At 41.3% G+C, this 23,622-nt stretch overlaps 1 protein-coding gene and 1 pseudogene across 1 annotated transcript in view; one reads left to right on the top strand and one right to left on the bottom strand.

Moving 5' to 3' along the window:
• Nucleotides 1–23,622, top strand: part of GPD1L (glycerol-3-phosphate dehydrogenase 1 like) — a 70,079-nt gene that overhangs the window by 38,914 nt on the left and 7,543 nt on the right. Inside the window, exons 3-5 of the mRNA XM_037846530.1 lie at nucleotides 3,491–3,631; nucleotides 5,877–6,015; nucleotides 13,158–13,270. Coding sequence (XP_037702458.1) covers nucleotides 3,491–3,631; nucleotides 5,877–6,015; nucleotides 13,158–13,270 — 393 coding nt within the window. The remainder of the gene's footprint in view (nucleotides 1–3,490; nucleotides 3,632–5,876; nucleotides 6,016–13,157; nucleotides 13,271–23,622) is intronic.
• LOC119510090 lies at nucleotides 7,534–12,630 on the bottom strand (annotated as a pseudogene).

The following is a 23,622-nucleotide window of genomic DNA, read 5'->3' on the forward strand; positions in this document are numbered from 1 at the left end:
CCTGTCTTGTTCAGGCCAGGGCTCCTACAAGTAGATATTACTGGTGTAGCATTGGGGAATCCAGGTAGTTAACAGCTGTTTTTCCAAAGGCAAATTCCTTTACCAACAGTGGCAAATTTATTTAAGATCATCAGATAAGGTTGTCTGTGTCTGAGGACCATTTTTCAGCATATAAAGCAAATATGTGAATTTCATCCATGATCTTGGCTGAAATTGAAATTAGGAGAACGGAAGGGAGTCACCATATTTGTGGGTCCCTACAATGCTATATGTTTTACTCACACTATTATGTTTACTCTGAATGGACATGAGTTGCCCTTGGTTCCAAGTAGCTGGCCAGTGGTAGGACCAGGCGAGGTGCCTGTGCCCACCCAGCCAATGGCAGCCGGACCATCTTTAAACCACAGCACACTCATTAGCCACCAATATAGTTACAGCAGGTAGATTGAAACAGACTTGAGGTAGAAATAGTTTTAATGGCTCTAAGAGATCAGAGGAAAATGAGGACAACATTAGCATCTTTCCCTTTGATTATTATTATTTATACATCATTGCTATGACATTGACATTGGTATGAACAGACATGTGGAAAGGTTCCTGTATTTTGGGGGGAAATCTTTATTTTGAATGTTAAGAAAATTCCCATTGTATAATATTATATGGAAAAATATGTAAAAGTATGACTAAAGTTTTAGATATTTCTGTCAGCTGAAAAAAGCCTTGTAGGAAACATCCCAAAACTTAGATAGTGATTATTTTTGGTGGTGGGATTATGAATGGTTCTTATTTTTCTAGTAAGACTTTTCTTGTCTTTTTCCAAATTTGATCCAATGAGCCCATTTATAGTTATAAATGAATGTAGAAATGTCTTTTTAATTCACTTGGCTCCAAAGGTCATAAAATAGCATCTTAGGAGGTAAGAGGTTAAGTCTGCAACAATAGAATGGAGGCCTTTCCCTTGCCCACTCAAATGACTGCAGATAAGATGTTGATAATGTGTAAATGCTTAATGAGCACATACTTTGCACAGTGATAACTAAATCAGGGAATACAAAACAGTCCTCAGGCTTGTTTTCACAGTTACTAACCAGCTTTGTTTTAAGTAATTTTTATTAACTTGGACCAAGAGCACTGAATTCTGCGTTAAGCAACCAACCATGACATCTTAGTTCTAATTTACTTATCCTACTCACCATTAAAAGGCAGACACTATCGTTCTGAGTTTTCTTTCCCAACAAATTTCAGAATCTTTTAAACAGTGACCACCCTCAGAAGATTTTGGCAGGAGGCCCATGAAATGGGTCTGCATTTCCAAAGCAGGGTCTTGATTTTTTCATAGTAGAAGATTGGGTCGAGACTTAGCAAAAGGTTTTATTCCGAAATATGGAATTCAAATTATTGCGTTAGCTGAGGAGAACTCGTTTTGATACTGCGTAACAGGAATAATGTTCTGTGAATGGATTATATGCACGTTGCAAATGGAGCTCGTGTTACACATTGCTTCTGTGGGTATTCCAAGGAGGAGAATGGAAGGACATCTGTACATGCTGTGTGAGCCCCTATCATACTGAACTCAAGACCCTTCACAGTCCCTACCAACTACAGGAATCTTCTTTGATTTATTGAACAAGGAAATGTAAGAGATAGGAAGAAAACCTGACCAGCTTGCAGCTTCCTTGAGAATGTTTTTAAATAAGGGACATGGGGATGAGCTGACTCCTTAAAAAGTTATGGATATATGGGAAGTAGGTGAATTTCTGATGAATAATCTTTTTCATTTGTTTAGCTCTTCATAATTTCAAAGCACAGTCATTTAGGTTATTTAATTTGAAACAGCTCTGTGAAGTAGCTAGGTAGGAAAGGTGAGTTTAATCTCCATTCTATGTATGGGCTGACCAAAGTCAGAAAAGCTAAGTTTCCAGGGTCACACACTGGTCAGTTGCAGATATGGGGCTGAAACCTACATCTTTTTTGTTTCTGATATCTTTTCCATTCCACCATGTTGGGAACATGTCCTGAAAAGTATGCACACTCGTGTGTTATTTTGGGAGTGGCTAGAGTAGAAGAGAAACAATAGGTCCCAAGAAGTAGAAAGGATTTAATTAAATTCAGCCTCCCAGGCTCCATGTGAGAAAAGGAGGAGGGGACAAAAACCCACCCCCCAAATCTTGTAACCCAAGGGGAAAGGAGGGATCAGAGTTCTTAGGAAGGTGTGGAAAATGGGTGGGACCACTGCATAATGAGCTGGGCAATTGGGAAGCTGATGAATAGAATAAGAAATTGCTTTGTTGGAATCTCAAGGTATAAGGAACTAATAAGCAGATGAATTTTTGATAATAAGTCATTGCCACAAGTGGCTACCGAGCCTAGAGAACCAATCTGGAGAAGCCCCTCTGAAGAGGAAAACAGGGTTTCCCCTGCCTTCAGGGGTATGAATAAAGAGAGAGAAGTGAATAAATAAATACATAAATGTATGAATAAAGAGAGAGAAGTGAATCAATAAAGAAATAAAGAAAGAATAAATAAAGAATGAAGAGAATGAATAAAGAGGGAGAAGCCTTGGGTTGTGATCTGGTATATGGGAATGACTCATTATGTTGCCATTCAAATCAGCTTAAGCTAAGATAGTGACTAAAAATCCAAGCAGGTCTGGTTTCCAGTGTAATCTGAACAATGGCTTAAATAATGTCAACAACACCCTGTTTTTTCCTGTTTCTCTACTCTTCTTTCCACAAAGTCAGCTTCATCCATATGGGATCCCCTTGGCAGGCCTGGGTTCTCACATTTGTAAAATGACTGCAGCGATTCCAGACCTCACACCATCATCCCACACTGTTCATGGAAAGACCCATAGTTACCATAGAAGAGTAAGGAAGCATCTGCTCCCCAGAAGCCACAGAAAACATCTCCTGGTTTCTCATGGGCTCTGTTTGTTTTATGTGCCCCTTGACTGGAATGAGGTGGGACTAAAATGAAACCACTTCAGAACCACAGTGAGCCTGGGCAGGTGTGGCCCAGGGAGGCTGAGAAATGCCCCAACCCATCTCTCTTCCCAAACTTTGCTCTTGACAGTGCTCCCCACTGGCTGAAAACAGCTGTCAGAGGACAGGGAAGCCTGGGGTACACAGTCCATAGAAAGCAGCCTTCTGGGGAACAGAGAAGGGCAGAAGGTAGATTGGGGGTGGGGAGGAGCAATGGAGAACAATCTACATGGTGTTACTTTGACTCCGTTTTACAGATGAGGAAACTGAGGCACAGAGAGGGACGGTACTTGCACAGGCCACACAGCTGGTGAGTGATGGGCAGGACCTTTCTGGCTTCAGAGCCCCATGTCCTGAGGAAGGGAGGCAGAGCACACACCGCATGCTTTCATGCTTTTCTTGTCCGTTCTGCACAGAGTAGGTGCCTGAGGAATGGTCAGTGAATGATCCGATTAGGATGGGCATATTTTGATATAAAAGTAACCGTTTCCTCCTCCTTGCGGTTGCAGGTTGCTGTCTCGAATCTCAGCGAGGCAGTGCAGGATGCAGACCTGCTGGTGTTTGTCATTCCTCACCAATTCATTCACAGAATCTGTGATGAGATTACTGGAAGGGTGCCCAAAGAAGCGCTGGGAATCACCCTCATCAAGGTAACTGTGCGTGGATGTACACTGGCAGGACACATCGCCAGACTGTGAAATCTCATGTCCCATCACCTTCACCTGTTTGAGAGGCAGCACTGAAGGGGAGGTTGTGGCACTGGTGTTTTGGTTTTTAGATGCCTGGAAGGTAATCACAAACATACACCCCACAAACCTAATTTAGTTCAAATTGAGGAGAGAGTTTGCTATCTCTCATAGCAGGTTAGCAGTGGCAGTGACGTGAAGGTGACTTCTCCAGATGAGCCTTGCTGTCAGAAAGAACCTTCCGGTAAGCGGATCGTATCTCCTGTCTGGAAATCACCAGTGGTTTGCATGAGCTGGCAATGAAGCCTGCACAGGCCTTAAGACCCGGCAGTTCTATTCCCAGAGTGGGATTTTTAACCTGAAGCCCACAAACCACCCTCAAAGGTCTAGAGATAGAATTTGGGAGATTTGTGGACTTCAGTGTGAAGAAAAAATTACATCTTTAGTCATCCTAACCTCTTAATAGAATGAGCATTTCCTTTATTTCTGAAGGAGGTCTCAAGCCCCTGTTTCAATAACATTACTGTCAGCAGAACCTGTGACTGTCATCGATAGAGATAATAGTTTTCATATTATTTTATAGTGGTTTCAGATACCTCATGATATCATTTATGGTCATGCCTTCTTAGAAATTGTGGTAATTATTAGACCCACCATGACATCTTTTTCTAAGTGCATTAATGAAAACACTCATTCCTTTACCACAAATTTGTAATTTTAACATTTTGATAACTATATTTAATATAATTGACTTCCTGTGTATTTTGTGTTTGCTTTTGAAAACACGATTCTGAGAATGGGTCCATAAGTGTCAGCAGACTGTGGGGGCAGGTGTCCATGTCATTAAAAAGGTGTCCAAGAACCCCCTAAGAAAGTCTATTCCCAAATGTTAATCAGCAGTAGAATTATCCAGTGGAACAAGAATGAACCAGAACATTTAAGCAGCCACATGGGTGAATTGCTAAAATAAAAATGTAGCGCAAAAGCAGCACATTGGTCAATAAACACATGAAAAGATGTTCAACATCATTAGTCATTAGGGATATACAATTTAAAACCACGATGAAATATTACTTCACACCCATTAGGATGGCTACTACTTAACAAACAAACAAACAAACAAAAAAACCACACACACACACCAGAAAATAATAACTGTTGGTGAGGATGTAGAGAAATTGGAACCCTCACGCATCGCTGGTGGGAATGTAAAGTGGTGCAACTGCTATGGAAAACTGTTTGGTGGTTCCTCAGAAAGTTAAACATAAGATTACCATATTACCTGGCAATTCCACTCCTAGAATATACACAAAAGAAGTGAAAGCAGGGACTTGAATACACAGAAACTTAGATGCCAGCGTTCATAGCAGCATTATTCACAGTAGCCAAAAGGTGGAAGCAAACCAAGTGTTCTTAAACAGATGAATGGATAAACAAAATATGGAATATATGTACAATGAAATATGATTCAGCCTTACAAAGGAATGAAGTTTTGATTATGTTGAGTGAAAAAGCCAGACTCAAAAAGAGAAATTTTGAATGATTTTATGTATATGAAATATCTAGAATAAACAGAATCCTAGAGACAGAAAGTAGATTAGTGGTTTCCAGGGGCAGAGGGGAGGGGAGCATGGGAAGTTATGCTTAATGGGTATAGCGCTTTCTGTTTTGGGTGATGAAAAGTTTTGCTTATAGATGGTCATGATGATAGCACAACATTGAAAATGTAGTTAGGGCCACTGAATTGTGCATTTAAAAATGGTTAATATGGGAAATTTTATATTACATGTATTGCCGGAATAAAACTAAAAAGAAAAAACCCCAGCACATATGCAGATGAAAGGTACATTTCCATTTGTGGATGTTCAAAAACAGGCATAATAACGTAGCATTGTTTGGGGACGTTATATGTGTTAAAATCATCAAGAAAAGCAAGGGGTTGGTGAATGCAGTATTCAGGCTGGTGGTTAGTCCTGGGGGGTGAAGGGGGAGGATGAACACACAGTGAGTGTCAGTCATGTTCTTCACCTGGTGCTGCGCATGTGTTCATTTCATTCTTTCCATTTTATTCTTTAAACAGCAAGTATGCATTATATGTATGTTTACTCTTATAAGTAAAAGATTTTTCAAGTAGCAAATGCCATTGGATGTCTGAGTCTAGATTACTTAGAAAGCAAATTATCCATGCCTCTTTTATTCATCCTTATAGGGGATAGACAAGGGCCCCGAGGGGCTGAAACTCATTTCCGACATCATCCGAGAGAAGATGGGCATTGACATCAGTGTGCTGATGGGAGCCAACATTGCCAACGAGGTGGCTGCAGACAAGTTCTGTGAGACCACCATCGGTAAGGGTGGCTGGGGAGGGGCCCCCAGGCTCCAGGGGCCTGGGCATTTGGTGCTTTAACATGTGTATTTTCCATTTTTAGCTTTTTCTATAGTGGACCCTTCCCTGCTCCTCTTTGATTTAAGGTGGACATTCAGTGGTGTGGGGTGGGGAGATGTGATGGTGGTGGTGGTATATAAGGAGGTCATTCTATGGAACTGAAGGGTTTCAGCAACCTCCAGAATAAATGTAAAGCCAAGGAGACCATTGTGAGCCAGTCATGAATCATTGAAGGTAAGCACAAAAATGGAAGGTTGCTTGTGTCAAGAAGCAGGTGTTTACATCTGTAGTGAGGCTCCCCTGGCCTTAGAAACCCAGCTTTTCTTTACTCACAAATGACGGTATCTCAAGGTTCACTAGATTCCAGTGAGATTGAAAAATTGACACGAATGGTCCCCATTTACAGGTGAATAAGCAGAGACTTAGAACCTACCTATGACAACTAGTTGTGATAGGTAACAACTTGGGTATCCTGTTCTTGGGTCTCCTGTTATGAAATAGGAGGCTCTTTGTACTCTTATACATTATAGGGTGCACATATTCGTCGCTCATTGGAGTTGCAAGATTTGTATTTCTTTTAAAAGGGCTTTGTGAAGTCTCAAATGCCCATGCACCATGTTAGAGGACACGTTGTAGAAGAGTAAAGCTATTGCATTTGCAAGTTTTATCTACCACTGCAGAACTGATTTCCACCTTGTCAGATACACAAGCAATCTGAATTATTTCTCCTTGGCAGTTTTGAAAAACAGAAGCTCCAAGAGAGGTCATGACTCACATGCTTGCCTATAACTTAGGGCATTTTTCCTTTTTTTTTTTCCAATTACATAGATACATAGATACCGCCTCATAATTATAGAAAGTAGAGATAACCAAAAGAAAACTTATGTACCCATTTTTTCTAGTTCTACAAACTGTCATAGTTCATCATATACTGTCTTAAAATTGCTTTATTCAATTAAAATATAACAAATATAATATTCGATTAAAATATAACAAAAACTTTCAGTCTGCCAACATGCATCTTGATAGCTGCATAGGATTTCACTGCATAGGATTTCACTGACAATTACTTGTATTTGGACAATTTTTTTTTTTTTTTCCAATGTATGGACAATTTTAAAACTTTTGTTTTGAGAAATTACATTTTTCGGGAGGAGAGGTATTGAATGTAGTATAAAGAAGAAAACAGAAATGGCCTGTAATACCACTGCCCAGGTTGACATTTGAAACTCACATGATTTCACATTTGATGCAGGTTTCTATGCTCTTGAATAACTGGATGATTTGGTTTTATAGAGCTTTTTTTTATTGTTTAAATTCTTTATTTCATAATTCATTTCAGCAGTATAGAAATGTAGATTTATCCTATGTTCAATAACTTGATAAAATATGAAATCAGTGAAAGTTACAAATTGCACTGTAATCAAAATTTGTAACAAAGTACTTTATGAATAAGACAAAAGACAAGAATTATTATGCTAAATTTCCAGTGCAAATATAAAACAAGAATAAAGAATATTGTTGATGCTAATATTCAGAATAGGTTTTCCCATTTCTTAATTTCTCTGCTTCTTTCCTTTCTACAACCTAAGAAAGTATTCATTATAAATTGAAAACACAGAATTCTTAACAAAAACCAATTAGATATTGAGTTGTATGATTCTCCTTTACAGGTACAATTTATTCTTCAGCAACCTGTAAGCCATTGAAAAAGTAACTCCATATCCAACAAAAAAAGCCAAACCTCGATTTGGCTGGGGAAGGGGTGTCAAATATGCAATTGAATGGAAGATCCGTGCTCCAACAGAGTATGAAGTGCAGGAGAGCTGTAGAGAGATCTCGTTCACTCAGGGAATACAGAAGGCCAATACCAAGAAATGGCACAATATTTTCAAGGTCATTCAGGTGGGCTCTTCATACACATTCCACCCTGTCATCTGTCCTTAGAAACTTCTTGGCGTTTCTCCTTTGCCAAAGGATGCGCAGTCTTCTTGGTTGGCAAAAACCTTTCTTGACGCTCTGTGGAATGCAGTTAAAATACTCATTAATATCATTTTCGAAAGAATAATCGTTGTGTAGGAGGCAAAGGCCATGAATACGTCATTCTCCTTTAGCTGAGTGAGGTCAACCTTTTTTTTTTTTTTTTTTTTTTTTTCAATTTTGGTCTGGAATCTTGGAATCCTAGGAGAAGGAAGGCAGCAAACCTGTCTGGGCAGGCGGGTGGCACAGGCACTCGGTTTTATAGATCTTGAACCTTTGCGTGACAGCAGAAGGTTAGGGCTGAGAAGTGGCTGCCCCCTTTAAATGGGGTGCTGTGCTTTTCCTGTTGCTGCAGTCCCTTCCACTCCCTATTGTCCTACCAGGCCTTCCTCTCTCCTACCTGCCTGGTACTTGGAGGCTGTTGAGTGATGTTTGAGGGAGAGAGCATGGCCTGGACTGATGACCTGAGGAGGAGGATGAATCAGATTGACAGCTCAGGGGTGGGGAGGGGTCCAGCAGTAGAGTGGGCTAAGGTGTCCCAATAGATGGGACAGAAGATGTCTGCAGCCTTCTTTCTCTCTGCCCCTTCTCTCCCTTGGCACTTATATTGTTCCTCATGTTTCTAAAATAGGAAACCTCCCTCAGGAGAATTTTCCCTAGATCAAAAATGCAAAAAATTATCAGTCACTCAAAATCTAAAGTCCTTTAGAGAAGTTACTTAATTTTTCATTGTAAAAACTCCCCCCACATCCATAAAATAGACACCTGACCACCACATAGATTGTTTGGTTAAGAAAAATCAGAATCATGTTTGTGCCTCCCAATCAAGAATACCTGATATCAGGAGTCTGCTGGAGGAGGTGATAGTGGAAAAGCATCAGGATTCCAGGAAACACTTATCCGCACTGGCACCTTCACCTGTGTCACCTCCCTTTGCCAGCTTCTCTCTGCAGACAGAAGCTGCTCACCAGCATGGGGACCCAACCTGACAGCTACAGAATGACCTGTCCTTAGAAGTCAGTGCCAGCTGTTAACAAACAGGGGGGGCGGGGCATTCCCGAGAGCTAATTTAGTTAGCTCAGGGTCAGGTATCCACTCTTTTCCGTTCAGCTGTGGCCATCAGAGTGGGGACACTTGGCCCCCTGTGGAGTCAGCAGGGACTCCGGGAGAATGTTTGTCTAGAAGGAAGGGGTTTGTGGGCAAGAAGGGAATGTGGGAGTGGGAGGGGCCAGGGGCCATTTGCAGTACCAGGTTGACTGTGGTCGGCCATGGTGACCTGAATTAAATTAAGACATGAAAAGTAAGATAGAACATGAAGGTGATATTTTAAAAATTGTCTTATATAATCAGAATTTCATCATGAGGAAATACAGACAAACTCAAGGTAAGAGACATTTTACAAAACAACTGGCCTGGACTCTTCCAAACTGTCAGAAACTGTGTCATGAAAGACAGGAAAGGTCAAGGAATGGTCCCATATTAAAGATGACTAAAGAGACATGACGACTAAATGCAGTGTGGGATCCTGGATTCAATCCTGGATTGGGAGGAGGTTTGCTATGAAAAGTGACATTGGGGTGATTGGTGAAATTTGCAAGCAGTTTGTGTGTTAGGTAATAGTATCATTATCAACATTAAATTCCATGTATTTGATAATTGCACTGTGATTTCTAAATCTCCTTGATGACATTGGTGACAAACTAATTTTTTTTGTATTTTTATACTTTTTATTTTGAGTAATTTCAAACATGTGGGTTGCAAAAATAATACAAAAACAAAACAGGCAACTCCCACCCAAATACCAGATTTACCAACTTCTAACAATTTGCCACATTTGTTGTATCATTCTATCTATTGATCACTCTATCTATTATCTATCATCTATCTCTCTTCTAAACATTTGAGAGTAAGTTGTTTATATAGTGCTTTGGTAACACTTAATATTCCATATATACTTCTTTTTTTTAATTTTATTATTTATTTTTTTAATTAAATTCAGTTTTATTGAAATATATTCACATACCATATAATCATCCATGATATACAATCAGCCATTCACAGTATGATCCTATAGTTTTGCATTCATCACCACAATCTTCTTCTGAACTTTTTCCTTACATCAGAATCAATAAGAATGAAAAATAGAAGTAAAGAAGAACAACCAAATCATCCCCCCCCAATCCCACCCTATTTTTCTTTTAGTTTTTGTCCCCATTTTTCTACTCATCCGTCCATACACTAGATAAAGGGAGTGTGATACACAAGGTTTTCACAATGACACTAATTTTTAATTGTGGTAGATTCAGAAATATTAGCCCTCTTGGGGTTTCTATGCAGGAAGAATAAAAAATGACAGTTTTCAGGATCTTGTAGAAATACTAATGGTCATGGTGAACTAAGGCGCCCCCTTGTGGTGATAGCTCTCTTCATTCTTGCAACTGACCTCACAGAATCTGGAACTTTTGTCAGTCATTCCACAAATATTTTTCAAAGCCTATTATGTACCAGGTATGGTGCTAAATGTTGAGGATGCATATGCTTCTCAGGCACACAAAGAAATATGGAGTCACAGACTGAAGGAGCCTCATTAGATAGGTCGAGAACCTCCAAATCTCAGTGCAAAGGAGAAAAGGAATTTTCTTATATTTTGCTTTATACTGAATTTTGAGCATGGCTGTTGGGCATTTCCTGTTCTTTATGAGATTGCCTGGGTCCCTGCTTGCCACATCACTATTTATGACTGGTAGTAATACTACTGATAACTACTTCCTACCCATGATTTAAAATAATTTTTAAAAGTTACATTGGAGAAAGTGTACAATTGCCATAAATCAAGCCCACCTCTCTGATGGACACCGTGCATTATTTGGAGCCACAGAGGTGCTCACAGACCCCACCGTTTGCAGATGGAGAATGCCACTCGCCCTGCCCGCCTATCCAGTTGCTCACAGCAGCAGTATGCCTTTCCAGCTGCAGACAGCCAGATTAAAGGGAGTTGAGGTAGGGGCCCATCTGTGATGCTTGTGGGATGCATGTGATGCTTGTGGGAGGCACCGAGCAGGCATGTGGTGAGGTGCAGAGGAGGAAGACAGAATGATGGGGGGCGGGGAGAAAGGTTAGTTTACCCAACCAGGTTGACCACACAGGGTTGCACAGAATCACCACCCCATCTGGTGGACTGTTTAAAAAGGAAGAGGACGGTTTGTTCTGTTCTAATATTTAGGAAAAGGAGAAATCAGTTAAATGAGAGCAGAAATGCCTGTAGAATAGAAAATATGTTTTTCATGTTTTATTATGAAAACCTTCAAACATAAACAAAAGTAGACAAAACAGTATCGTGACCCCATATACTCTCCATCCATCTTTAGTGATTAACTCCTTACCAGTCTTGTTTCATCTATATCCCTATTCCCTTCCCTCCCCTGGGCTGTTTTGACATGTCATTTCTGGGTGTAATTTTAATTGTTTATAGCAATCCTTTTTTTCCACTTTGGAAGAATAGAGCCCTAATTGTGAGTTTTCTTTGGTTGTCTTTTGTTTATCTTCTCTCTTCCCACCCTGGAAAGGCAGCATAGCATAAAGGTTCAGAGCATGGGCCCTGGAGCCAGAGCACCTGGGTTAGAATTCGAACGCTGCCTCCTACTAGCTGCATGACTGTGGGCAAGTTGGTAAACCTCTCTGAACCTCCATTTTACTATCTGTAAAATGGGAAAAATAATAGCCATAAGCATGAAAATGTTGGCTATTCCTGTTGTTATGTATGACGTTTGCATGCTCATTATGACAAACAGGCTGTTTTCACATGAGTCTCATTTAACCTCACAACAGTCCTGAAGGGTCAGTGCGAATTTGTCTGCCATTAGAATAAGCTGTGGAGGTTCAAAAACCTCCCACCCAGAGATTGTGATGTAACGTGGCCCAGGCAGTGCTATTAAAGAGCCCCAGGTGATTGTAATGTGCAGCCCCGCAGCCCAAGTGATTCAGTTCCCAGTGCTCTTTCCAGCATCTCTAATGTGGAGGTGTTGGCTTGGGTTTTTCAGAGACCCCCAGGAGGGATGGAGCAGGTAGATTTGGTAAATCCCACCCTGTACCCAGCAGCCAGAGCAGATTGTACATCAGGCTTTATGTGTAAGGTGTTTTGTTTCTAATTTGTTTTTTGTTTTTTAAATAAAGGTCCCCAAAATAAAAACTAAAAAATAATAAATGTTTGAAAACTACTGAGCATCCACCACATCCCAGGCACTGTCCCAAGTGCAGGGAATATAGTGGTAGTAAAAACAGGTGCTCTTTGACTGCACAGAGTGTATCTTCAGGGATTTAGCCAATGAAAATATCTGAATGTTGTACCAGTTCTGTTTTGCTACAATTTGCTAAGTAACAAATAAGGACATAGGCTCAGTGACATGCAAAATAGGCATTAGTTCACTGGTGGTTGCCCAGTCTTGGCTGGGCCAGCAGGCAGCTCATCTGGAGTGGCACAGCTCCATGTCTCACATCTTCCCAGTGGGCTTGGAGGGACATGTTCGTCTAATGGTGATGGCGGAGGTGCAGGAGCGTGATCCCCACTGCGCAAATGAACTTCAGATCCCTGCTGCATCTTGTCCGTTAAACTCACATGGGCCAAGTCTAAATTGCTTTTATTGAATAATAATCTATCACACATATACACGTGGAAGTTGAGCCTATAAGGGTTTATGGTGACAAAAAAAAAAAACTTGGGAATGATCTTAGATATTAAACAATAAAATCAATAAAAAGATAAAATACAACACATGGACATAATAGCTATTACAAATGATGTAACCACTATAAATGATGTAGAAAATATATGTCATTGAAAATTATTAGCACAAAATGGGAAAACAGGTTATGAAACTATATGTACCAAATGTTTCTACTTTTGAGAACAATATGTATTTCTGTTGCATTAGAGATGTATGCCAAGTTGATTATATCTGGTGAGATTATAAGTATTTTCATTTTCTATTTTTGTTCCTATGTATGTTCTAAATTTTCTATAATGTTTATGTATTACTTTTCTGATAAAAATCTTATTTTTAACCATATTAAGTGTGAAAATCAAGATTAGAGACTAATTTTCATTTTTTTCCAACCTTTCAATAGGCAGCAAAGTAATGGAGAACGGCCTTCTCTTCAAAGAACTTCTGCAGACTCCAAATTTTCGAATTACTGTGGTTGATGATGCAGATACTGTTGAACTTTGTGGTGCTCTTAAGGTAAAGTCAGCCTTGTTATTTCTGCTCACAGAGATTTGCTAATCATGCAAGGCAAATGTTAGCATTATTGAATCTCATCTTGAAGAATGGCCTCTGTGTTCTGTGCACTTAAGTGAAGAATAGTGAATTGAGAGCCTTGTTTATAACTTCCTGTCTTGCCAAAGCCTTGCCTGGGTGGTTTAAGTTCCTTTCTTACTCATCATTTGCTTTTATTTGTCAACCTGGGAGGATCGCTGTGTTTTGTTCTTTAGGAAATTGGTAGCATTAATGTTCGGAAAGTACTGAGAGTGACTTGATGACATGATTTTACTCAGGAGTAAATTATTGTGTTAATTAATACATTTTTCCTATTATCTTGAGCAGGAAAAGGAACTTGTTTCCCTTGAATTATACTATTCTCTTGGTCTGGTTACCTACAGGGAAAAGATCAGAATCAAGAAGCAGCATCTATTGGCTGGTAGTTTGAGAGGGTTGAGGGAGGAGTTTCTGCCCTGTGGCCCCTGACTTGCTTGCCTGACCTTTTTTTTTTTTTTTTTTTTTATCATCATTTTATTGAGATATATTCACATACCACGCAGTCATACAAAACAAATTGTACTTTCGATTGTTTACAGTACCATTACATAGTTGTACATTCATCACCTAAATCAATCCCTGACACCTTCATTAGCACACACACAAAAATAACAAGAATAATAATTAGAGTGAAAAAGAGCAATTGAAGTAAAAAAGAACACTGGGTACCTTTGTCTGTTTGTTTCCTTCCCCTATTTTTCTACTCATCCATCCATAAACTAGACAAAGTGGAGTTTGGTCCTTATGGCATTCCCAATCCCACTGTCACCCCTCATAAGCTACATTTTTATACAACTGTCTTCGAGATTCATGGGTTCTGGGTTGTAGTTTAATAGTTTCAGGTATCCACCACCAGCTACCCCAATTCTTTAGAACCTAAAAAAGGTTGTCTAAAGTGTGCGTAAGAGTGCCCACCAGAGTGATCTCTCGGCTCGTTTTGGAATCTCTCTGCCACTGAAGCTTATTTCATTTCCTTTCACATCCCCCTTTTGGTCAAGAAGATGTTCTCCATCCCACGATGCCGGGTCTACATTCCTCCCCGGGAGTCATATTCCACGTTGCCAGGGAGATTCACTTCCCTGGGTGTCTGATCCCACGTAGGGGGGAGGGCAGTGATTTCACCTTTCAAGTTGGCTTAGCCAGAGAGAGAGGCTTGCCTGACCTTTTAAAGCCTTAGTCACCCTTCCTCAGTCCCTCTCTCTGTCCTGTCTATGAGACTCGGCCATTTGGGAACTGGGGTGGCAGCAGCTACCTGATCCTTCCCCTCTTCCCTGGGAATCAGAGCTGCTTTAGCTGCCATCTAAAAAAAAAATAAAAGAGCTCTCAATGTGAATACTCCCCTTTATTCACTTCTGAGTCATCTTTTTTTTTTTGTAGCAAAAAGCTGCTTTTCAAGAAACTGTGCAGCTAGGGAAGCAAGTTAGACATTTTAGGCAATCTGGCAGTCACCCAACTTTGTCAGGTGAGAATTACAAAGATGACGTCTACAGAACGCCTTCCCATTCTTTCTAATAAATTGCACAGTTTTTTTTCTAGTCAGAATTTAAATCCGCTTTTAGAATTAATAGTGTGTGTATCTGTGTGGTCCTTTGTCCATATACAGTGAGAATTTTGAAACTTAAAGACAGTTAAAGCCTTGGGCTCCCAGCGAACGCGTGTCCACGTTTCTGAATGCTTGTGTGGGGCGTTCTTCACGTTATTACATGCAGGCCCTGTTAAACATTTAAATCGCTGACTTTGGCTGCTTTGTTTATTTTTTTTTTTGGTTGAGAATTTTATGTGTTTTTAATAGTACTTCATTAAACTAATGACTGCTTGACAGCAGGGGGCATCACAAATGCCTAATTGCTCAGCAGTGGTCTGTGCCTCTCCAAAGCTCTTTTTAAGTGAGTGGATACGTTTGGCAGTAGATGGAGAAGCTATGAAATCCTGCCAGGAACAAAGGTTGCTGGGTGAGAAGAAAGAGTCTATATAGAGGGCTCTGGAAAAGCATCTGCTAACCAGAACTCATGCTGGTCTTGTGTCTGAACTTAGAACGACTTTTCATTTTTGCTGGCAGGAAACCTATAAGTGGATTTGTGCCGACTGCTGTGATAGAAAGTGGTTCATAACGGGTGCACAGAGGCAGATGGGAGCTGAGGGCTATTTATTATCCTTCCCCCACTATCCTTTGAAACAGGATCAGTCACTATCATTCGGGTTAGTTTGCATGAGAGCTGGGATTTTGATATCAGAGAACCAAGCACACTGGCAGTAATTGAGTTTAGCCATTGCATCATATAGAGAAGGAGATCGAGAGCCAAAGAGAGTAAATGACTTGAGCATAGCAAGTATTGCCACAGTCAAGGTTTGAACCCAGGTTTAGAGAATCTTCATCCCATGTTCTTTGGTTACTATGTATAATTTGACTTCTCCCTGGTTTGTCTCGAGGTACTATAAATAAAATGAAGCCTTCCTTTCTAATAGCCTGCCAAAGCAAAGAGGAATGCATATATGTTTCTTTCATTAAATAAACAATAGGGTTTTTTCCTAATCATAAACATAGTATACATTCGCTGCGTTTCACACAACACAGAGATGTAAAAAAGAAAATGAAAATCACGGATAATCCCTACATTCTGAGGTAGCTATCACTGTCAATGTCGAAAACTCAAGCTTTTTAGGGAGTGTGCATATTTACATGTTCTCTTTTTGAGAACAAAGACTGGATCTTACTGTTCAAGTACTTTGAGGTGTAGTTTCCCCTTTTGTCACATCAATAGCCTTTAGTAATCTTCCTCCATGTCAACCAGTAAAAAAATCTACAATATCTTTTTTTGTGCTCAAAAACACAAGGGCATTTACTTACTAGAAAAAAGGAAAAAAAGGTCCATACAAGAGTAAAGTGAAAAAGAAAATTCAAAGAAATCATGCACAATCATTGTACCAGGATATTTTACTGCTTTTAGAATGTCTTTTACCTCTTAGCTATATTAATCTCTTAATCAGTAAGAGAATATTTTTTTCTTCAAATCTACTTTATTGCAGGATAATTTATGTACATTACACTGCATCCATTTAAATACAATTAAATTGTGATTACAACTAAATTCATATACCTGTTTAAACACAATACAGAATATATCCATCATCCCCAGAAGGTTCCTCGGCTGCCCCTTTGCAGTTCACCTCTGCCACCTCCAGTCCGAGGCAGCCACTAATATGCTTTTGTACACTATAATTTGCATTTTCTAGAATTTTTGTAAATGGAATTGTACAGTATATACTTTGGTAACTGGCTTCTTTCACTGTTGGTGTTCTCTTTTGTTTGTTTTAATGTAAATTTTAAGAGGTACCACCTACAAAAAGTACAAAAATTGTAAGTATACAGCTCAAACTGTATTATTGTCTTTAATGGATGCCTTATCAGGATTAAGTTTTATTAAACATTGGTAGCCATTAGCCACATGTGGCTATTTACATTTACATTTAAATTAATTAAAATTAAATGCAATTAATTCAGTTTCTGAGTCACAGTTGCCACATTTCAAAGACTCAGTTACCACATGTGGGTGGTGGCTACTGTATTGGATAGTGAACATATAAAATCTTGACACTGTTGCAGAAAGTCCTATTGGACAGCGCTGCTTTAGCTGAGGTAGCCTCATGTCCAGGCACCCAGCTTGTTGGGCCAAGTGTGGACTTGAACTCAGGCTCTTTTGGCATCTTGGCCAGACCATTGCACGTTTACCCAGCCTACAAATCATACATGGTGCCTTGCCTTTAGTAAGTCTAAACTCTGCAGACACAGTTTAAATCCTCCTAGGCCAGATGCATTGGGGACTAGCCCCAGGAAGCATCAGATGGAATAGTGAACTTAAAGAAAATAGTGAATACTAACTTGGATTTCAAAGGGGCAGTTCTTTCTAGGTGGAGAGATTGTTTGGCATGGTTCTCAAGTTTTGTATTCTTTTTGTGGGAGTGTGCTTGTGGAAGGTGAATTGTTACCCCATGCAACCCGCCCCAATTCAAAATTGCAAAGATTGTACTTCAGGGCGGATGGTTGCCTCTGAGTATTGCCATAACCCAGGAAATGGGGAAGCGCTTAAACGTATCTGTCTTCTGAAAATCATGGTATTTTTAGCTCCAGAAGTAGATTTAAATGCACAGTGGATAATGATAACTTTCACAGCTGAGCAGCCTCAGAGGACATCTGCTCTGATGCTATTCAAACACATTCTGACTGGCTCAGTGCATTTATTTTTCCTTTGACAGTGATAAGTGGCACAGGGGGAGAGCATGGATTTCAAGATCCATCATAAGACAGTTAAACTGGATCAGGGTCCAGGGTACCCTAAAAGAGGAGGTTTACCCAGAAGTGGCTCCCTGCTTCCCTTTTTGGGGAGGTTAGATGTCTCGTGGAAGCAGTAAAGGGGCCACAGAGGGGCTGAGAGAGCAGCAGGAACCCCCAGGCCCCAGCAGCCTCACCTGCTTATCTGGTAACTCATTTGCTAGTTCCCTTTCCTCTAAGTGCTGTGTCTCAGGAAAGGTCGAAAGTGGCTTTGGTGCTCAGGGCCCATCCACCAGGCCTGCTTGGGTGGCTCAGTGACAGAGGCTTTCCTTTCCCTCTAAGCCTGCAGAGTTGCGAGGGGGTCAGCTCTTTCTCGAAGTTCTTCATCTTGATTATGTAGTGACCCCTCTGTGCCTTTCACCTACTGGCCCCAGAGCAGCACAGTGTGACCCACTCCATTACCCTTGACTGGTTCACGCACACTCTGCTTCTCGTGTCCTTTAATAGGGAGGCAGCAGGGTGGGCTGGGCTGCCTGGGTTTGAAATCCAGCCCTGCTGTGTGCTAACTTCATGATCCCGGACAAGCGCCTTCCCTGTGTGCCTGTATCTCCTCATCTCGCATCGTGGGTGATAATAGCACCTGCCTTGTAGGAATATTGTGAGGATTAAATGAGTTAATAAAATATGAAGCATGGTTCAATAAGGTTAGCTGCTGCTATTGTTATTTATATTATTTTTTCCCTCTAAATCTTTTCCCCTGCAGAGCATACCCTTTTCACTTGCACAGGCCTCCAGCAGGCCAGGGAGGCACTTCCCCTTGATATCTAATTGCAGAGGGTTCCGGCAGGTCTCTGAGCTGGGTGGAGGCAGCCAGGCCCAGGGGACAGGGTTGTCCTGTGGAGCTGACTCCCAGGAGTACATGCTGACAGCATCACTCACCAGCTTGCTGTTCTAAGCAGGTCAGAGAACCTCTCTGAGCTTTGGTTCCCCAGCCAGGAAATGGGATGCGAGGAACACAGTTCACAGAGTAGTCGTGAGAATTAAAATGGGACAATGCATGCAGTGTGCCTGGTGGGGCTTCTCTAGGCACTTAATTAATGTTAGTAACATTCCCCACTCTGTTTATAAGAGCCCCTTGTTAAACAGAAGTTCTTATTATTATTCATCCAATATGCAGACAATTATTGGGGTTGATTTATCATCTAGAATGGGTCATGCTGTGGTGAAGGAGGATGTAGGGACATACTCCAGGAATAGTGTATGAGGCATCAGAGAGCAATTTCAGCAACCTAACCATTTGTCCAACAGTCTTAAACCTAGGGCTTGGCATACTGCCATGGCAATGTCAGTGAAACCCTTTGGCCAACTCACCTGACAGTCAGCCCCATGGCCTCTGCGGTCACTCCCCCTGCCTGTTGCCCCAGTAGTTGCCCATTGTCTGCAGTCCCAAGACAGGCCGCAGCCCCTCAAACTTCCCTGGAGGTATGTCAACACCAGAATGGCCTTGAAAGATCTCCAAGCCCCAAATTTTAAACCTGAGGCAAAGACAGCCCAGAGAGGTGGACTAATTGGTCCAAGGTCACACAGCAATAAGGCAGGGTCTCCCTTGGTCCTCTCTATGGCTTCTTTAGACTGGTTGCTATGCCAAGAGGAGCATCTGGGCCTGCTTGGACCCAGTCCTGTGTGTTCTTATGGTCCTGGCTCTGAGTGTTCTGGGTGTTCCATCCCAACTTGGAAGCTCGTCCCTTCTGGAACAGAGCAACAGATCGTGATCCCACTGTGCCCCTCGGCACCTCTCAAGGCTCCTTCCACCCACTTCTCCCCTCCCTGCCTCACATGATGCTGCCAGATGCTAAGAGTACACTAAGCCACAAATTGCCCACTTCCTCCTCACTCTGTACTAGCTGGCAGGCAGTTTTGGACGACTGCTGTTAGGAAGCTGATAAAACTGACACAGTTTGCATTGCCTTTTTGGTGGGAAGGGTGAAGAGCTTTCACAGGTACAGGCAAAAATTAGTACCTTGTGAACACATGATCTCTGTTAGACTTTCAATTCATAAGACCTGATCCTCTGAGAGGGCGGGGCAAGATGGCGGTGTGGTGAGGTGCAGAATTTCGTCTCTCCCCTAGAGCGGCTGGCAATTACCCAAGAACTGTATGAAACAGTTTTCGGGGTCTCCAGTAACCAGTCACACATCGGACACAAGTTTGGAACTGGAGGAAAAGCTGAGATCGCAGCAAACATTGCTGACCAAGGAATCTACCTGGAGATGCCCCAAAGAGGAGAGGGGAGAGGGGAATAGTGCCCCTGAGAGACAACTGGAGTTCTGAGGATTGGGAGAGTGGAGGGAGGTCCAGCTCAACTGGCAGTCCTCCTTCTGGGAATTCAGACCCCAGGGGCTGGAATTCAGATTCCAGCTTCAGTCAGCCATGCCCCCGACAGGATCAGAGTCACCGGGAGAACTAAAGTCTACATACCTCCTTACAATGGTGGGGGAGCTGCGGGCTGGCAAGCGCCACCTGCTGGACAGGAGAGGAAAAGCTCCAATTCTAAAGGCCTCATAGGAGGGTCTCATTCTCAGGAAAACCTCCGTACCTTCCCAATGAGACCTGGGCCTCACTAGACTGGGAAAATCTGACTAGGGTCGACCATATCTGAGGAGACCCACTAACAAAAAGGTTACATAGAGGCAGAGCAAGAAACAGAAAAAACAAGAGGGGAAAAATTCTGATCAACTAAATAGAACCTAAGTTAGAGGTCTAGAATAAGTTGAACTGAATAACAGAGGCCAGAGAACAAAGCCAACCAACAAGAAAACCACTAGGTAAAAGATAGAAAACAAGCTCCAAAATAAACTAATCAAGAAAATCAGATGCCTAGGCAACTTAAGATAACAAGCCATACCAGGAAACACAAAAACATGGACCAGCCAAAGGAACAAACTAATAGCTCAGCTGAGATACAGGAGTTGAGGCAACTAATGCTAAATAAATTCAATGAAATGAAGGAAGATATAGCAAAAGAGCTGAAGGATATAAAGAAGACACTGGACGACCATAAAGAAGAATTCATAAACTTAAAAAAACAAATGGCAGAACTCATGGGAATGAAGGCCACAATGGAGGAGATGAAAAACACAATGGAGGGACACAACAGTAGATTTGAACAGGCAGAAGAAAGAATCGGTGAACTGGAAGACAGGTCATTCGAATTCATACACACAAAAGAACAGATGATGAAAAAAATGGAAAAATATGAGCAGGGTCTTAGGGAACTGAGTGACAACATGAAATGCACAAATATACGTGTTATGGGTATCCCAGAAGGAGAAGAGAGGGGGAAAGGGGCAGAAAGAGTAATAGAAGACATATTCACTGAAAATTTCCCAGCTTTTATAAAGACAGAAAATTAGAGATTCAAGAAGTACAACGTACTCCAAATAGAATAGATCCCAATAGACCTACTCCAAGACCTGATCCTCTTCAGCTACCAGAATCAGTAAGAACGAAGATATAAATGGAGTCTGGCCTTAGTAGGAAGAGGGTAACCAACTCAGAAAGTGACTTCATTAGTCTTTTAAAGCTCAAAACCTCACTGGGTGACTGTCTAAAGACAGAAGTAGAGTGACTTTGTCTCATAATTAATTTTTGATCATTTTTAGAGAATTTTTCTAGTTTTTCCGTTTTGAATCGACAGCAACGAAAGGAATAGACAGCAACCAAAGTAAGCTATAGTATTGCCGCTGAGGAAGAAAAGAAGATACATTTAGGGCCCTTTCCATTCTGAGCCTTTATTTCCCAGCCCTCTTTGTTCTGCTATTGCCCCCAAGTTAAAAATGGGAAGAAAACTTTCTGTTCTGCCTGTCTAGTGGAAGTAATTGAATGCTTCAAGAGGGCAGATTGCATTTTTTTCATCTGAAGTGGCTTTGTGACTCAGTCTTCCAGTGAGCGAGAACCATGGCTGAGTGGCCAGATTTGTTTCTTATGGTGAGCCTGGCCCTATTTGATGTATTTTATCAAATGTCACATATCTACCAGAGAAGACATCTCTCCTCCTGTCTGTTCCAATTTTTACCTCATGCCTCAGATTTTATAGGCCTGATCTTTAAAAAATGTTGTCCTGTCTTTCACTAATAAAACTTGGGGTTTGCTGGGGGGAAAAATGGCTTATCTAAGTTAATTTCCCACTCACTACCAACTAGCTTCATGTTTTGAAATCTTCCAAGGCATAAATCCATATGTTGTCACCTGATATTACAGAAAAATCCTAGCGAGTTAGTCATTAATTCTTACATTTCCTCTGATGTCAAGGGTTCTTGGTGAAGGAGCTAGGAAAGTGGAAAGGGCCATTGGGTCTGAGCTCTTGTAGTAGTGCCACCTGTGCCACCACACAAGTGTTACATTTCATTTGTAGTGATCTGGCTTACATATCTCTTGAGGCCCATCTCAAACACCACCTCCTCCATGCAGCTTTCCCTGATTTGAAAAGAAACATGGGACTCCTTCCACTTCTCAGCCTCCCCCCTTCCTACTGTGTTGTGATGTACCTACTTTTCCCAGCTAGATTGTTGACTCCCTGAGGACAAGCTCTATGTGAACTCCATCTTTGCAGCTCCCCTCTGGGGCAGCCTACCTTGCTTCCCTCCACCCGGTATCTCCCTGTCCCCCAAGGGTTAGACACTTCCCACCCAGTGCATGCTCAGGACATACAGCTTGTAATGAAATTTCACATTTTTAGTACCTCTTACAGGATATTATAATTTTCTGCCAAGCATTATATTTATTGCACACATGTTTTACTTTATGGATTATTTTATGGATCAGGGGTTGGCTAACTTTTCTGTCAAGGACCAGAAAGTAAATGTTTTTGGCTTTGTAGACCATACTCTCTGTGGCAACGACTCAGCTCCACTGTTATAGCATAAAAGCAGCCATAGACGATTTGTAAATAAATGGGTATAGCTGTATTCTAATACAGTAGACTGTTATTTGCAAAACCAAGCCATTGGCCCACAGTCTGCCAATTCCTGTACTAGATTATCCACTTCTGAAGAGTCAGGCTCTGTGTGTTAATTTGCATTGTGTCTAGCAGTCTGCCAGACTCAGAGTGAGTGCTCCATAATTACTTGTTTAGGGATTATTAAATGAAACAAAAGGCTGGAACTCAAGCCGAACAATGCAGACCGTATGACCCAGCAGTTCTGCTCTAAGAAATGCATGCATGAGGCCAACAAAGGAATATTCCAGGATCTTGACAGCTGCACCATTTGTAATGGTCCCTAACTGGAAATGACCCCAGTGCCCACTGAAAAATTGGCAAATAAGTTGTAGTATATTCACACAATGGAATACTCACTATATAGCAGTTAAAATGAATGTTCTATATGTAAAAATATGGATGAATTTTACAATATAATGTTAATTGAGGCAAAGAAGCCAGACACAAAGAGTACCTGTTTTATGATTCTATTTATATAAAGATCAGAGAATGACAAAATGAATCTGCTGGTAGAAGTCAAGAGAGCAGTTACCTTTGGTTGGGTGGTGACTGGAAGGGGGCCTGAGTGGGGCTTTCTGGGCACTGGTTATTTTCTGGTTGTTGATCCGGGTGCTGGTTGCATGAGTGTTTTCCGTTTTTGAAAATTCGTTAAGCTGTACACATGATTTGTGCATTTTTCTGTGTGGATGTTATAGTTTAAACAAAGCATTGAATGAAAAATCCCAAAAGATAAAGCAGTTTGTCTAGACAGCATTTCACTGGAGACTATTCTCAGCTGTTCTCATTCTCTGGCTGATATTCCTCAACTGTTACCCCCTCCTGATCCTAGATCTGGGCTCTTTCTCCCCGTAAGTGGGAATATTAGAAGCCTTGTCCCTTCTTTCATTTCTGTCACCCACATGTACAAGAGAAGAACCCAGGGTTGTGTGTGAACCAGTTGAGCATTTGGGAGTGGAGCCAGCACCCCCCGTCTGTCCCTGCCTCAGCCTCTCCCCCACCCTTCCCTCA

This window comes from Choloepus didactylus, chromosome 1 (genome assembly GCF_015220235.1).
Source record: "Choloepus didactylus isolate mChoDid1 chromosome 1, mChoDid1.pri, whole genome shotgun sequence".
Lineage (NCBI taxonomy): Eukaryota > Metazoa > Chordata > Mammalia > Pilosa > Megalonychidae > Choloepus > Choloepus didactylus.